Raw genomic sequence first — 17,621 nt, forward strand, 5'->3', positions numbered from 1 at the left:
TTAACCTATGTTAATGTATCGTCTGTTACTATCCAATAATCTAGAGTCTTAACTATGTATATATTATATATATATATATGTAATGGTTGTTGAAATCTACATGCGATATGGTTATTAACACAGCTTTCCCTTTTTTATTGTCAATCGCCACACCATGAAAAATGTGAGCCTATAAATGAATTGTGCTTTAGTTCCGTTTAAGAAGGTGCCAAAAATAATCTTACAACTACAACTTTTTGTTTTGTTTTTTTGATATTGTAGGGATCAGACTTATCCGGATTCACTAATTACCGAGACCCCTTTTTCTTGTACAAGATAGCTCAGTCAAACTATCACCCGCGCGACTGATTTTATACAAATGAACTAGCTATTACAACAGATTAGCTAACTAACTCGGACCGCACACTCCTTGACCGGATGCGCTTCTGAGCCTCCGAGAACCTGCACACTTCAAGACCCTAGTTAGTACAATAGGTAGGATCCTCTCGGATCAAGTGCAGTAAGATCAAATAAATAGAGAAGAAGCAACTGGAAACACAATAGATCACAAATATGGCTCAGCCACCCGCCAATATGGCAGATCTATTCTTCCAGAACCAAGATCCAAGGGAGCACCGAAGGTTCCTCAAGTGAATCACCTCACACACCGGAAACCAACCCCAAAACACTCCTCAACACTGGATCTAACCTCTCACCGAACAAACCTCACAGAAAACTCTCAAGATAAGAAACCCTAGTTTCTCCGGAACTCAGGCAAACGAAGCAGTTGCCTTCACCATCACTCACACAAGATCAATCACTCTAAAACCATGAAAGATCACCGTGAAAACCAACTGGAGATCATCACAAAGATGAGAGAGAAGAGAGAATCACAATCGACACACAGAGAGCAGAGAGAGAGTGAGAGAATAAGAATCAAGAGGCGGTGAGAGTGAGGAGAGGGGTGTATATCACCTTGGAAGTGGGCTAGGGCAAGTCACAAGCCCACAGTCATCTAGGTCATTTAATTTCCCAGGCCCGAATAATTGTCCACCATTTAACAGCCCAATACAATCAACACATATTATATAGAAAAAACGGTAATTCCTATCCATGTTTTGCCGTAATAGCCAAATACAAGTTTTGTAATGACTTAATTACGTAAATTAGTACAGCACTACATCAAATCCTTTGAGCTTCTAGGAATCTCTATTACATTATATTATATTATATGTATCCATGTCTTGCATTCAAAATGAATTTCGTTCAACCTTTACTGCTAAGCTATTTTCTTAATTCATGTGAACTGGGCATAAATTTCATATTCTATCCAAATGTAGTTACAATTAACTTGTCTCGAATAAAATTAGGGCGAAGAATAAAGTCTTGAAAAGAGAGACGATTAATTTGTTTTTCGCGTATTTTATTTATGAAACTTGAAATGTTTTTTTTAACTTCTTAAATTTCCACAAATACTATTTCAGTAGAATTTAATACTACTCGGATATTCAAATTTGGCACAACACTTTAAATTGTATCAGCGGATGCGTGAACACTTTACTTGCAACAATATATAGCATTATTTACGTGACAAAAGATCGAAAATATATTCCATAAATTAAATGACAAAAAACATTTTGAGTAATTTGTTACTGATTGCAATCATTCAATCATTTTCGTGGTATACTTTTGTTTTTTTTTTTTTGTGAAATTATTGGTGATTCACTTTTGTTGAGCTATGTACGTCATTGTTTACGCATGATCAATTTGGACAGATAATGAATATCGTTGACATTCATATCGTATGGGTTGGAGTTGGATATTGTGAAACCCCTTTTTCAAGAACATCATTTTCTGATTATTAATCGAGTCGGCTTTAATTTCTAGAATTGTAGATAAGTTGTGATTAGCTTGATGTTCATTGGTGTTTGACTGTTTGTATTTTTATGATTATTATAGCATGCATAGAATGCAAGTCTACGGCAGTTGATTTTGCTTTGCTTTAGTTGCTGGCTGCGCAATAGACAACTCTTTATGTTTATGTTCATGTTCATATTATTGAGCTGATGCTTTCACCAATAAACGTAAGTTTGAAAACATACTATGTTCATATTTATTGCTTTAGCAAAATAAACACAACTAGAACTAGAACATGAATTGTATTATTATTTTTGTTAAACTTGTGTTGGATTAATTTTATATATTAGATATTTATGCATTTTTATAATTTTTACTCCATCCGTCTCAAAGTAGTCGGGGTATTTTTTTGGGCACATGATTTAAGAAATTGATGTGTTAAAGGTAAGTGGAGATAGTAAAGTAAGTGATGAAATAAAGTAAGATAGATGAAGAGAGTAAAGTTTGAGAGATGATGACACAAAAAAATAGTCTTACTTGTGGACAACACGGGTTTTAATGAGAAATTAATAAAGTAAGAGAGAGAAAAAAAAAAGATAAAGTAAAAGAGATAGAAAGAAAAGTAGATAAAAATATGAAAAAGAAACTTTCCATTTTTAGAAATGAGACTAGTGGATATTCCAAAATGATAATATGAGACTAGTTTTCGTGGACGAAAGGGAGTTTGAAAATTTTTAGTGAAGCCTCTGCCAAACTTTATTCCTGCGTCCGCCACTATACCAAAGTCAGATTTCCACGTTCTTTAAGGGCATCTGCAATGGGAGGTCTCCTAGGACTCCTGCTACATCACCATTCTTCTCCTTCGTCTCTGTATCACGCCACAACTCCACACAATGTACTCCCTTTCCTTACGCCTCGGCTAGAATACTCAACTTACGATATTCATGGTTTTTCCTTCTAAAGTTGAAAAACAGGACAATATGTAACACAAAGATACTTCATTAAAACATTAAAAAATAGAAATACTTACAGATAAAATTTAATTACTCCATTTATGCATTAAATAATCATTAATAAAGAAATTCCACCAATTTTTATTGAAATTAATTAAAGAAGTACTATTAATCAAGGAAATCAATTTTCATTAATTAAAGAAACCGTTAACTAAGGAAACCAATTTACATTAATCAAAGAAATTATTAATTAAGGTATACAACTTTTAAAATTAAAAAATTAATTAAAGAAACCCTAAAAATAAAAGATCCCAATTCACGCTACTTTTCTTCTTATTCTTCCACAGAATACTAAAAAAAAAAAATTAAAATCCTACCTTCTAACGCGGTGTCGCGACCCGGACCCACAATGGGAGTCGCTGGGGGGCAGCGCCTCTCCCGGCGCCCCTTGTGCGGCCCAAGACCTGTCGCCGCCCCTCCCCAAGCCTGACCTACAAACTCCCAATGGGGGAGCGGCGCGGCTCCCCCTCCTCTCCATTGTACATGTTCTAATGGATCTTTTTAAGAGTTCAATTGAATGGTTTGTTATTACCTTCCTAGGCCAGAGTAACTAATTAATCCATGCATCCTCGTGTTATTTAACAAAAGTAATCTACTATTGAATGCAACTATGCAAATCAGCAAATGGAATTGACAAGTGTTTCTCAAGAAGTATTACTACTATTTTGTAATGTTATAAATATATTTGAGGTTAATCAAGAAAAAAGTATAAAAAGGTGATAGTGTTGTTTCCTTCCTAAAACGATTCTAGCACTATTTTCTAGTGTTCTTCGGTTCTTCTCATTTGAGCTCAGCGAAAGGTTATTAATTCCCTTATTTTGGTCATACGAATAATTTAAAAAGGTGGGAAATCCAAAAATTAACTAAATCTATATCTATACATATTTAAAAATGGAGTTTTGGAGATAATAATAATAAAAATGTCATTTGAATATTTTATTAAAGTTATAAATTGAAGAGGTTTTTATTGTTTTTATAATAATTGAGCGAAATTGAAGTGGAATTAAAAGTTTTTAGAAAGTAAATTAAATACACATCTCCATATATTTTAGATGAAGGTAATAAACTTGGGAAAATGAAAAGATTATTTTTGTTTTTATGATTAATGAGAGAAGCGAAAAGATTTTAGAAGGGAAGGAAGTGAAAAGTTTTGGAAATACTATAAATATATTATTGCGTAGTTGCTTTAGTTTCAAGTGGAAATTCACTGTTTCCAAGTTTTTTGCATATTCACTCTGTTGTTGTTGTTGATTTCAATCTAGTGTATGACTATCTCTTGATACCACCATACACCGTTAAATAATACTCCCACCGTCCCATAAAAATATATGCACTTTCCATTTTCATCCGTTCCACAAAAATATGTGTAATTTTTGAAAAGTTATACTCCCTCCGTCCGCAAATAGGAGTCTCATTCACTTCCGGCCTTAACCCACTGGCTGCCAGAAGCCCATCTCCCAAGGCCTCACACTTGTGCCTGAGAGATGGAAGCAACTACACGACAACATTGTGATTCGAGCTCAGGCTCATTGCAGCTATATCCATTGCTTATATTTTTATGGAACAGAGGGAATATAGTACTATAAATTAGTTGTTAAACAATGAGAAGTATTATTTCACATAATTGAATAAAGTAAATTAAGTACTCCATTGATTATAAAAAATAATAATAAATTAAATTTAAAGAATTATTCTCAAATATCTAAAATTTCATATGGGCCTTATATTGGCCCATTTAATAAAATTGGGGTATTAGTATGGACAATTTACTTACTTGGGCTTCTGGTAAACCGTGGGCTTTATATTGGTCCATTTCCCACATCTGAAGGTAACTTTTTAAAGTTTATTTAGTGATACTCGGCTAACCAAATAATGAATCGATTATTTGATAAATTGATTTATAAATGCCAAGGGCGTAATTATTTTAAATTTTTGATTCAATTGACTGACATTTTTGTTCGATTATATCCTAACTAACCGAATATCTAGTCATAAACCAAACAATAAATAAAATCCATAAAATTTGCAATCAGCCTGTTCTATTAATAAAATGAGTTTGGATACGAAAATTAAGGCATATACTTATCGTATAAATCAAAGAGACCTCATTCTTAAGACAATTTTTAGGCACTTGTGGATTTATGATAATATAAATAGAACAATTGAAAAGTAATTATTGGGAGATTAATTTTTAGTGACATTTGTGATTTCAAGCGGCAAAGAGACGGATTTCTGGCATAGATGCGGCACCAATTCAAAGTCACAGGCAACCACATCCAATTTTGGAAATTGATTTTGATTAATTTCACATTTAATCTTAATGAACTTTTTTGATTAGTCCAATTTTTGTTATTGTTTTTTATAATATATAACCATTTCTGTTTTGAAGACATTATTATAACTCCTACAAATTGCATCTACGAAATGGTCAAATGGAAACAAAAGAAGGCAAAATTTTGAATATTTAGGCCATCCACACCGTTTTTCCTATACCGTTCCTATACCGTTGCTTAAACCACTATTTGAGGGCCCCACTATACTTTTTTACTTCATTCCTTAACTAAGGAACAAAACCTGCAACCCTTCGTTCCTTAACCGTTCCTTAAATTACTATTCATTCAATTTCATTTTTTTTTATTTCCAACCCAATTCAATTTAAATAAACACACTTTATTAAAAAACAAACACACTTTATTAAAAAACACACAACATTAAAAAAAATTTAAACTTTTAGAAAAATAAAAAGCACACAATTAAAATCCTAAAAAAATAAAAAGTACACAATTAAAATCCTAAAAAAATAAAAGTACACAATTTTAATAATTTCATCCGCCAAAATTTGCCCAAATGTGCTCAGTTAGATCCTGTTGGAGTTGGGTGTGTGCACTAGAGTCGCGTGTCCTTGCACGAATAGATAACCGTTCTTGTATAGACGGATGCGCTCCACTTCGAGGCGGACTACTTGCGGTTGAGCTTCCGGGGGATTCGTCGTCGAACCAATTTCCCGCCTCGGGTCCTTCGTCTTGGACAATCATGTTGTGCAAGATTATGCACGTATACATGATGTCGACCATGTTATCCATGAACCACGTACGAGCCGGGGCTTTGATGATGTTGAAGCGCGCTTGGAGAACCCCGAACGCCCTCTCCACATCCTTGCGAGCAGCCTCCTGCTTCTGCGCAAAAAGAGTCTGCTTTGGGTTCGCAGACCCACTGCACGTCTTCACGAAGGTAGGCCACTTCGGGTAGATGCCATCGGCGAGATAGTACCCCATTTTATAAAGCCGGTTGTTGGCGACGAAGTTGATGGCTGGCGCTTTACCATCTAAAACTTCGGTCAAGAGGTCGGACTGGTGGAGCACGTTTACGTCGTTGTTCGACCCGGGGACCCCGAAGTACGCGTGCCAGATCCAAAGGCGGTAGTCGGCAACGGCCTCAAGTATAACGGTTGGGTGGGTGCCTTTGTGGCCGCTCGTGTAGGACCCCTTCCACGCCACCTGGCAATTCTTCTATTGCCAGTGCATGCAATCGACGCTGCCGAGCATCCCGGGGAATCCGTGCACTGTTTCGTGAAGGTCGAGCAGGAACTGACAATCGGTCGTGCTTGGCCTCCGGAGAAATTCGACGGTGAAGGCTGCCCGGACGCCTTTGCAGAATTTGAGCAAGCACATTCGCCCAGTGCTGTCTCCGATGTGGAGGTATTCGTCGAACATGTCGGCCGTTTGTCCAGTCGCAAGCTGGCGGAATGCTGCAGTACATTTCTGCAGCGTCGTGTGGCTGGGACGGCCGACCGCGTTGTACCCTTCCTGGAAGAACTCTTCCCGGGCTGCCAAAGTATTCGCGATGTGGAGAAATAAAGGTTTCCCCATGCGGAAACGGCGACGGAAGTACGTATCTCCCCAAACCGGGTTATCGCAGAAGTAGTCGCGGCTTTCTCCCGGTTACGATGGATGTACGTACGGGAGCGTCGTTGGGGCGGCGCGGCTTCTTCGGCCTCCCGTCGTCGATCTTCTTCAAGTGATTGTTGCAATATTTGACGCATTTGTTCAAAAGGATCCATTAGTTTGATTAAATTTGGGAGAAAGAAAGCAGAGTTGATTTGAGATGAAAATTGGGGTGGAAATAGAGAGGAATAGATGTGTGTTTGTGATTGAAATGAGTATGAAATAGGAGTATTTATAGAGTAAATAAATAAAAAATAAATAAAAAAAATACAAAACGGATATAAAAAAACGGTCACATTACCGTTGCAATTTTTTTTTTTTTATTATATTCGAATTTTTTTTAAAAAAATTAAATTATTGCGTCACCGGGACGAAGCCCACTCGCGGGGCAGCGAGTGGGCTTCACGCGTCGAATGGGAGGCCGCCACGTCGCCTCGGCGCGTGGCGGAACGTTTCGTTCCGCGTTCCTCCGGAACGCAACGCGGCACGGTATGGGAACGGCATGGGAACTGAATGGCGACGGAACGAGGCCTGCAACGCGTGCCGCCGCGGAACCGTTCCGCCGGAACGGCATAGGAACCGCAACGGCACAGCGTTGCGGGTGCCCTTAGCCTCTATGATCAAATAGTTTGGCAATTTTCAAAAAGCTTCGAGAATATATCGTACTCCATAAGGCTATCCACAGTGGTGATAGCCCAGCAATAGCCAGCCATAGCCTAGCCACAAACTCCTCCTGCCACATCATCAATACTAAAAATCCTCCTGCCACATCAGAAATAGCCTAGCCATAGCCTAGCCATATCATAAATAGCTCAGACACATCAATAGCCACATCACTAATAACACAATATACGGAATTTAATTTACGAGACATATACGGGAAACATTAATAATACTATTTTAATTTTAAAAAAAGTATAATAAATTTAAAAGTACAATAAATTTTAAAAAGTACTAAAATTTTAAAAAAGTACATTAATAATAAAAATGAAGTGCAAATTGCGTATATGTAGTGTCTCGAAAATTTAAAAAAAAAAACAAAAAAACCGCTGGGCGATGCGCTGGGCGATCCCGACGCTGCAATGGCGCCTAGCGGATCGCCCAGCGCCAGTCGACCGCCTAGCGCTAGGCGATTTTTAATTCCGAAAAACCGCTCGGCGGTTTTCGGAAGCTGCAATGGTTCGCCTAGCGACCGCCTAGCGCCGGCGCTCGGCTAGGCAGTGCGCTAGGCGCCATTGTGGATAGCCTAAGGGATCATTTTACAATAGTATTAACGTTTTTTCGATATTATAAAATAAAATAAAATAAAATAATTCCCGATCAGTTGATTTGGCTCTTCTGACCACCCAAACCCTCACCGTCTCTCTCTCTCTGTTTTTCCTCTTCGATCACATTCTCTCTCTAGATTTCCAATTGCTCTCACAAACCCTAATTCTCGCTCTACCTATACATAACACATATGTATTCACCCCTCGATTTGCATCTGGAATTTGTCTCACTCTGATATTTCTGTATCGCCAGTCGCCGGTTCACTTATCTCTCGATCTTGCTCTCACTATTTTTGTGTTTGATTCTCCGTTCGAGGTCTTTTTTATTGTTACCTGAAGCTCTCTTTAATATCATTCTGTTGTGATGGCGGAAAGTAAGCTAGATCTTCCAGAGGATCTCATCGGTTCAAGGCCGTCCGATCAATCGTGGATTTCGAAAGGTAATCTGCGGTTATTTTGAATTCTTATTGATTATTGCCTGTATTGATTTACTTTATTTGTTTGGACATGACTGTATTATGCGGCAACCCCTACTTTGTTATATCGATCCGTTTTTACAATGTAGCTTCCAATCTATATCCTAGGGTTTCAAATCAGATTCTTCACTTCTGTTTAGGTATCAACTTATCGAGTGAGTTCTGAAGATTGATTGGTTCTGTTGGAATTGAGTTTAGTTTAGTCCATGTTGTGGTTGCTTTTAAAAAAAAATATTTTTTTAATTCTGAACTCCGATTGATGTGGATAGATTTCATTGCAATTTCTCTTTGGACTGTGGTTTCGAGTCCTTTTTCTCACTCCCTTCATGTATTAAATGGATGCGTAAGGTTTTAGCTTCTCAGATATGCACCTTTTTTCATGCTTAATTTCCCCCCTATGTAACTGATATTATGGTATTATTTTTGGGCACTGAAGCCTCCACTGGAAATGATGAGGACAAAGGGTTGGTGGGATTACTGGATGAGTCGAAGGGTAACAATTGTTTTCCTTGCTAATTTATTCTATCTGGCGCCTTCTGCTTCAATTTTTTTATCTTCTGCATCCTTAAAACTTATTGCCTTTACTCTATGTGTTTTCTGCAGACCAAGCAGCTTCTGAGAGCATTCCGCTGTCTCCACAGTGGTTGTATGCAAAGCCAAATGAACTAAAAATGGTATATCTACTACACTATACCTGCACGCCAGCCTGATAGCATTTGTCACTTAGATTTCTGAAGTTAACTCATTGATGAACTGTGTTAGAGGATTTAGTTGAATGGTTCATAACTTTTCCTAGTTTTCAGCCTTGATTCATGACTAAATCAATAGATACATTATATATATATATATATATATACATATATATATATATATATTTGTTTGATAAGCTGGATATATATGATTTCACATAATATTCCATCTCTTGATTGTTGAAGGCATTCATGCACTGTATCAATGCTAATGGCTTAGGACTTTGGAGTGACAACCACACACTGATACTCAACATCCTTCAATAATTTTATGTGCATATATATGTAAATCTTGCCATTTGTCTTTTTTGATACCTTTCTTAATGCTTCTGTCTAGTTATTTGTATATTCTTGGTCTGGTCTTCTATTGAGATACTGTTAATTTTTTAACATACACTATGGCTTTGCAAAGTCTGCAAAAAGAAAAGACAACTTAAGTTACTGGTTTCGATCGTGAAGAACTTTACACTGGCTTCTTAGCTACATTTGTAGTTTTTCTGTTGCATTCAAATAATCACATATTTCTTCTCAGCAGGAAGCCCGTGGCCCAAGTTCTCTGTCTCTTGGCAGCTCTGCTGATTTGAACCAAAAAGAGGTTTGGCGCTCAGATACTCCTGAGGACAAAAAAGATTGGAGAAGGATTGCTCCTGAACCCGACAGTGGTCGCCGCTGGCGCGAAGAAGAAAGGGAAACTGGACTGCTTGGGGTTGGGCGAAGGGAGCGCAGGAAGATAGATAGAAGGGCTGACATTGCTCCGGGAAGAGAACCTACTGATAACAGATCTTTGCCTGCAACTGACAGGTGGCATGATGCTAATAATCGCAGTGCTGGCCATGAAACAAGGCGTGATAGCAAATGGTCTTTGAGGTGGGGTCCTGATGACAAAGAAAAGGATTCTCGAGTGGAGAAAAGGATAGATATGGATAAATTAGAGTCCCAGAATGAAAATCAATCATTTGTCTCAAATAGTCGTTCTGGTCCTGAGCGTGAAACAGATTCTCGTGATAAGTGGAGACCTCGGCACAGGATGGAGGGGAATCCTGCTGGATCTGGTCAACGGTCTGCGCCTGGATTTGGACCTGAAAGGGGAAGAGTTGATGGTTCAAATGTGGGCTTTACTGTAGGGCGCGGTAGATCCTCTGCTTCCACTGGAAGACCATCGCCTGCTTCTCCAATTGGTGCTGCTCAGTATGACAAAAATGGAAAATTTGTATACCCTAGAGGCAAACTACTTGACATATATCGTAGGCAAAACCTGGAGACATCTCTTGCCCTTGTGCCGGACAATTTTGAGGAAGTACCCCCAATATCTCAACCAGAGGCTGTGGAACCTTTAGCTTTTGTTGCTCCGGATGCTGAGGAGGAGGTGAGGCATACAATTCCTGATATATTTCTTCATAAGTTTTCTACTGTAACTGAAATGGTTGATACTCTTAGACTGGATGTCTACAGAAATTTGACGAACTATTCTTTTTGTTACAGGCTATATTGAGTGACATATGGAAGGGTAAAATAACTAGCAGTGGAGCCTCATACAGCGCATTTAAGAAAGGCAGCTCTGGTGATATCGTTTCAGGTATTTTAAACATAATCGATGTGCATTCCCTTTTACTATACCTTTTTCACATCCACTTATTTATTTTGGTCATATCACTAATATTTCTAACCTTGTGAGTTTAGTTATCTATTTCTTTTGGTTATATTACTAATATTTCTTCCTGTTTCTTATAGAAGTGGCAGACATTGAATTCTCCAATGGAAGACAGGCTTCCTTCTCTGCTGATGTCACTGAAGATGTACCAGATAACTTTGAGAAAAAATCATCTGACATTCATGAAGCTAGTGCTGACAGCATATTCTTCAGCTCTTCATTGAAAGCAGGTCTGTCAAATGATGAGAACTAGACTGCAGTTTGAATATTATATGAAAGAATCTCCAGTTTTTACTCAGTTAATATTTTTTTAACCTTTATACAGCGAAAACTGCAGATCATGAAAAACAATATATTTTTTCAGAGACTATGAATGGGAAAAAGCTGGATATTGGCCACGTGCAAGCTCAAAATAGTGCTCAATTTGGTGAATTGCAGCTAAAGGTTGCAGGTCAGGCTGTCAACCAGCATCCTTTGTTTGACATTATCCAATCTGCCTCACCGTTTGATGTAAACGATAAACTCCGTGAATCAAACTCCCTTTTGCATGTTCAAACACCAGAGCAGTTCTGGGAGGGCGGGCCGCACCAGACTGGTAGCAGGCCCAATGAGTATCAGCTTGATAGAGGAATCCCTCCAGAGGAATTGAGTTTGTATTACCGGGATCCGCAAGGGGAAATACAGGGACCTTTTCTTGGGGTGGACATAATTTCATGGTATGAGCAAGGGTTTTTTGGGGCTGATTTACCTGTTCGTTTTGAAGATGCACCTGATGAATTGCCCTTCCTGGAATTGGGAGATGTTATGCCTCATTTAAAATTTGGACATGAGTATGGTAGTGGAACTGAATTGGGCTCCAATTTAGAAAAGTCAGCTGTAATGGAGGGTGCATCTGAAACATATGTACAATCTGGTGTTCCAGTTCCTGAATCTATTTCTTCCACTGTATTGGATGCATCCAGCTGGCAGTTACATGATGGACCGTCAAATGTACATGAGAGTCATCGTCATCTGTCACAACACATGTACTCTCAGGGCAAAGATTTCAGTGATTTTTGTGCCCAAGATGAAGGTGGCTTCATTGATACTGTTTCTTATTAGTCTTTCTTAACCAACTAAATTGAATATAGTTCTAATTCTTTTATCCGTGTTTTCAAACAGAAATTGTGTTTCCTGGGAGACCTGGTAGTGGTGGTGGTGCTATAGGGAAGATATCAAGAGGATATGGTGAATCCATGACAAATAGTGGGAACCAGTCTTATCTTCTTAATGAAATGACAGGCTCTGGTGTGTCAAATCAGAATGACAATAAGATGAATCAGTTTAGTTTGTTATGGTCTGAACTTGAAAGTACACAGACAAGGAGTGAACAAGCACCTCCGTTCAGTGGAGGTGTGCAGGAGAAACTTGCAAGTGCAGGACCTGGTAGACTTTCTCCTTTCAGTAGCATAGTTAATCATGCCCCAGAAGCATGGAATGATGCTCATGGCAGCAGCTCACAGTCTAATTTCAACTTGTATCAAGATGTCATGGATGGTCTCCATTCTTCTAGAACGGAGAAAGAATTTAATCAGTTTGATTTAGCAGAGAAGCTATTGCCACAGCATCTTCAGCCACATGGCGTGATGCCTTCACATAATACGCACATGAATGATTTAATGCTAGAAGGGGGCCCAGCTTCTAAGTTGATGCACCAAAAACAGATTGCTAATCAAATGGGTCATGATTTGGAACACATATTGGCCCTTCAGCAGCAGCAGAGGCAGCTCCAACTTCAACAACAGCAGCAGATGCAGCAACAGGAGCACTACCATCAACAGCAAATGTTGTTGAAAGAGCAACAGCAGTCTCAAGCCAGACAGGCTCTTCTTGAACAGTTGCTGCAGAGTCAAATGCGTGAGTCAGGTCGTGGGCAGCCACGTATTGATTCTCTTCGACCCAATGCTGCTCTTGAACAGGCTTTGATGAAGCAGCAGATTCTTAATGATCGGCAACGCTCCCAATTTCCTTCAAGGCATTCAGATCCATCCCTTGAGCAGCTTATTCAAGCAAAATTTGGTCAAGTGTCTCATCAAGGGAATCAAAATGATTTAATGGAGCTTTTGTTACTCGGAAGGCATGGGCAGATTCACCCCCTGGATCAACATATCATTCAGCAAGATCAGCTTCATGGGAGGCAGTTGCCTTTGGGGCTAAGGCAGCGATTGGAAATGGAGGAAAGGACAATCAACCCTGGATGGTCGCTTGATGAAGCTAGTCAGTTCCACAGAATTCCTGCTGCCTCTAATAGAGCTATCACTGCTGGGTTTGGCCCATTGGACTTTTTTTCCCAACAAATTTCTCCTCCCGAGGAGCATCTCAACCTTCTTGACAGGAACCTCTCCGTACAGGAGCGACTCCAACATGGTCTTTATGAACCTGGAATGTTGCCTTTTGAGCGGTCAATGTCATTGCCTCTAGGTCCTGCTGGGGTAAATCGTGATATTGTGAATTCATTGGCTCGTGCCCAAGGCCAAGAAATGCAGGAACAGATTTTACGGATGCAGTCTAATGGTCAAGATGGAGGATTCTCATCTGGCATGTTTTCTCATCATACAAACCACCCATTGCATCCCAATCAATGTCATGATTCACGAATGGATGCAACCGAGGGCCATTGGTCTGAGAATAATGGTCAGTTACCAAATGATTGGATAGAGTCGAGAGTTCAACAACACCTTCATAATGAAAGACAGAGGAGAGAATTAGATGCCAAGAGAAATGCTGATGACCCTAGTTTGTGGATGTCAGCTGGAACAAATGATGACAGTTCAAAGCGATTGCTTATGGAGCTACTACAGCAGAAAACTGGTCAAACATCAAGTGAACACGTTGATATGATTAATGGATTACCAAATGAGCGAAAGCCACCTTCAGATCATCATTCTGGGAGCATGCCAAACCAGTCATTCGTCGCTATTTCAGAACAAGAATCTGGTATTGGTAACTCATTCCCTATTGGTTCTTATGGTTCTGATTCAGGCGTGCCACCCCAGAGTCGACCATCGGAAGGGATAAGCAATGTCCTGGAAATTAATGGATTACCTTATAGATCTAAAGGTGGAGGAATGGTTGCTGCTGCCATTGATGAGAACTCTCAGGTAAGCAGTGAAAATTTTAGTTAAAACATTGTGGCAGTTATATTAGCATTTTCCAATGTAGAAAGAACAAAAGTGCTCATTAATTAAGGCAATGTTCAGGGAATAATTTCCGATGTTCAAGAAGGCATAAGTGAGCAGGCTGGTTTGACATCTGCTGACAGAGTGGAAATGCCAGTCAATTTCCTAAGCAGAAATAAATCACTTGGCTCTGCTGGTAATGTTAGAAGTTATTTTAGTTTTCTGTGTATAGTTTATGTTTCCAACCTCATAACCTTCCATTCAAAAAACTTGATATGGATAAAATGGTCAGGTTTTCAGAACATCAAGATTGGATCAGATGATTCGGTTTCAGAGGATGCTGCTAAGGATAGGTAAGATTGGCTGCTTGCTTTTTTGGGCTGCATTCATAAAGGTTATATTGGTTAATTGGCTTTGCTGCTTTATAGAAATATGCTAGCCTTTCATTTGTTACTCATATTTTAGCTACTATATGTGAGTCAAAAGATTTTATGATGTATGGAAATGTTGCGGAAGCCGGAAGGCTCAAGTGAAGCTGGAGGGATAGGTTAAAGAATATTCTAATCATATTATAGAAGAGGTGTGATTTGAGGTATAGTTGAGTTTAGAGTTGCTTGGTGGGCCTGTAATCATAATTCTTTGAGGCATTTTGGGATAGATGTTGCTAGGGATTAAAGTTGCATTTTTAGTTAGGTTGAAAGGTGATTCGGGGATTTTTTATTCCATTGTGGTAATATCCTTTTGAATTTCCAATGAAGTTAGGAGTAATTTGTTTAAAAGAGCTGAAGGGTTAGGCTAGAAAATCGTCTCCATTGAAGTGGATATTTGCAATTGCATTGATGCTCTCTGGAAATATAACTTCTATTTTATCATTCATATACTTGTATAAAGTAGCCAAGTTTTATATGATATGTAAGTATGGTTTATGTTGGGTTGACAGGCGAAATAGAATTAAGTGATCTCAACTTTATGTAGCTTTTCTTTTCCGGAGATGAGTACTATATCTTGCTTAATGTACATAAGCTTTTAAGTCTTACTGTATTGCTAGAAAATATACGTGCCTATATTTTATGCTATGACTTGCCTGACTTTGCTGCAGGAAACTTTTTAGATCTTCCTTTCTCACGTGTGTAGTTGTGACTAGGTTGCGATCATCCAGTTCTAAAGGACCAGAGAATGTATTGCTGAGGCGTCCACCTGTATCACGAGCTGTATCTTCTCAGGAATCACTGTCAGACCTGAATGTTGACACAGTTAGAGGGAAAAGTCTCTCAAGTACTCTAACTTTGGATGGTAAGATTAAGAGCAACTTTATAGAATTTTTGTGCAAACATTGAGGTGGCTATTTGTGTGATAGTTTAGATAACAATAATGATGGCTAAATCACCACATGCTTTGATTGATAGAAGGATTTAGAGCTTGGTTATCATGTATGCTATCAACTATGCAATCACATGTATTATCAGTCTAATCTATCACTAAAAATGGACGCCCTTTGATGGAACTAATCTCTATGATCTCATCAATTATTGCATCAACTGGTACCTGACTTTTCTGTTCTGCATTTCCCCTTGTTCCTGTTATTGGCCATGAGGAGCATGAATGTGAGTGTTATGGGCCGCCTACTTACTAGTTTCCTTGTCTACTTGGTTGCAGGAGTGAGACGGGAGGCAGGACCTACTACTGTAGGAAATGTAGAGGCGGTTAGCAGAGGAGATGTACAGTTCCGACGAACATCATCCTGTAATGATGCTGATGTATTGGAAACATCATTCAGTGATATGCTTAAAAGCAGTGCTAAGAAGCCAACACCTCATGAAACTCATGCTTCTGCAGCAACTCCAGAGCCCCTAGATGGGGCGTCGGGGGCTCGGAACAAAAAGAAGGGTAAGAAAGGTAGACAGATTGATCCTGCACTCCTTGGTTTCAAAGTCACTAGTAATCGGATCATGATGGGTGAAATTCAGCGGGTAGAAGATTAAATAGAAAATGTGTTGTAATGATCTTGTTCACAATCATTGTACATGATTAGGGTTTGTATAGAGTTTTTATAGAGGTTAATTCTTTATTTTATTTCGGCGGCCTCTTGTAGGTTTGTGTGAAGCTCTTTGCCCTTTTGAGGCCAATTGGAATAGTCGATGATTACACATTTTTCATAATAATGGCAATAATCCATGGATGTATAAAACATTAACAAATGCAGTTTTGTCACCTTATATTCAAATTAGTACTTTTAGCTTACATGTTAATGCATGAATAACATTAATAAGCTAGTAATAAACATATCAAAACATTTCGTTTATAAAAATACAGATAAGTATATTGTATTTTATTCTAATAAACCTTTCATTGACAGATAAAAGTAGGAGTATCTACTACTACTCCATGTATAAAAAGACAATACGATTCCTGGATTGAATACTTAATGTAGGGACAAGAAATTAAAATGTTAAGGAATTTGAGAGTGGGTTGGGAACTTGTGGTGCCGCGACGTGGATAGGGCGGAGCACGATTGTGGTGGCCGGCACCGGGTGGGGGACGGAGGGACGCCGAGGGTGTGGAGGGGTGATGGGCGCCCGTGCGGCGTTGCGTGCGCGGCACGGGTTGTGAGTGCCTAGGATGCGCAGTACCTTTTTTTTTCTTTTAATTCCAATAATTTGTTATAAATATATCTCTTATCACCATTTTTCTTTTATACAACTCCAAACTCTAAATTAATTCCTCTTCAATGGATTTCTTCAACCACGATGAGAGGAGATGGACGAGTTCGTGAGCATGCAAAAATTGCAAATGTCGGCCAACCCAGTTGCTCCTTGCTCCTTGCTCCTAGTCCAGCTACATGTTCTAACACCGGTGAGCAGAACGATTTGTCGCCAGGTGATTATGACATCAGCGAGATGGAGACCACTGACCCTCAGAAGGGCAAGGACAAGAAGGCGGTGACTGATGGCACTAGGTCTCGAATGTATTGTATCGAGGAGACGTTGTTCTTGGCGATGGTCGATATCGATATCTCCGAGAACTAAAAATGGCAGCGTCATATGCATCTCTGGTATGGCAGTGGAGAATTTACATCTGTTGAAGGAACATGAACTGTTAGAATTTCATCGGCCCTGACATTATCCAATTGTTTATATGTTCCTTCTATGTCACATAAACTGTTATCAATCAGCCATATGACGAAAGAATTAAATTGTACTCTGCTGATGCAACCAAACTTCTGTCTTTTGTAGGATATCAGGACAGGGGAAATTATTGGACGTGGCACTGAACGGGACGGGCTGTATTATGTAGAAGAAATAGCACAACAAGGAACCGTTTTGCTGACTCATGGGTCTACTGATAGAGAAGCTTGGCTCTGGCATAGACGTTTGGGACATCGTTCCACGGGTTATCTAAAAATCCTCTTTCCTAAATTTAGTCAAGATATGTATTGCGAAACCTGTGTGTTAGCCAAGAGCCATAGACAGTCTTATAAATCAAATAATACACGTGTTGATTCATGTTTTTCACCGGTCCATTCTGA

General features: G+C 39.1%; 1 protein-coding gene across 7 annotated transcripts; it reads left to right on the plus strand.

Moving 5' to 3' along the window:
• Window positions 1-8,134: 8,134 nt before the first annotated feature.
• Window positions 8,135-16,293, plus strand: LOC121794569 (protein ESSENTIAL FOR POTEXVIRUS ACCUMULATION 1-like). 7 transcript variants are annotated; one of them, XM_042192782.1, is made up of 13 exons: window positions 8,135-8,501; window positions 8,974-9,030; window positions 9,141-9,211; window positions 9,819-10,652; window positions 10,769-10,862; window positions 11,018-11,167; window positions 11,263-11,388; window positions 11,500-12,009; window positions 12,099-14,077; window positions 14,177-14,291; window positions 14,388-14,448; window positions 15,240-15,388; window positions 15,752-16,293. In XM_042192782.1, exons 1-13 carry the CDS (start codon window positions 8,426-8,428, stop codon window positions 16,075-16,077), a joined length of 4,548 nt encoding a protein of 1,515 aa, XP_042048716.1. In that variant the 5' UTR covers window positions 8,135-8,425; the 3' UTR covers window positions 16,078-16,293. The 7 variants fall into 7 exon arrangements, with proteins under 7 accessions (XP_042048716.1, XP_042048717.1, XP_042048718.1 ...); XM_042192783.1 differs by having other exon boundaries at window positions 11,275-11,388; XM_042192784.1 differs by having other exon boundaries at window positions 11,302-11,388.
• Window positions 16,294-17,621: the final 1,328 nt, after the last annotated feature.

The sequence above is a fragment of the Salvia splendens genome, chromosome 3, assembly GCF_004379255.2.
Source record: "Salvia splendens isolate huo1 chromosome 3, SspV2, whole genome shotgun sequence".
In the NCBI taxonomy this organism is placed as follows: Eukaryota; Viridiplantae; Streptophyta; class Magnoliopsida; order Lamiales; family Lamiaceae; genus Salvia; species Salvia splendens.

Bases quoted from the DNA above. Each gene is read 5' to 3' on its own strand.
- LOC121794569 (XM_042192777.1), top strand. From the start codon at position 8,426: ATGGCGGAAAGTAAGCTAGATCTTCCAGAGGATCTCATCGGTTCAAGG. The intron at 9,031-9,140 runs GTAACAATTGTT...TGTTTTCTGCAG, and splicing joins ATTACTGGATGAGTCGAAGG to ACCAAGCAGCTTCTGAGAGC. The intron at 14,292-14,387 runs GTAATGTTAGAA...TAAAATGGTCAG, and splicing joins TAAATCACTTGGCTCTGCTG to GTTTTCAGAACATCAAGATT.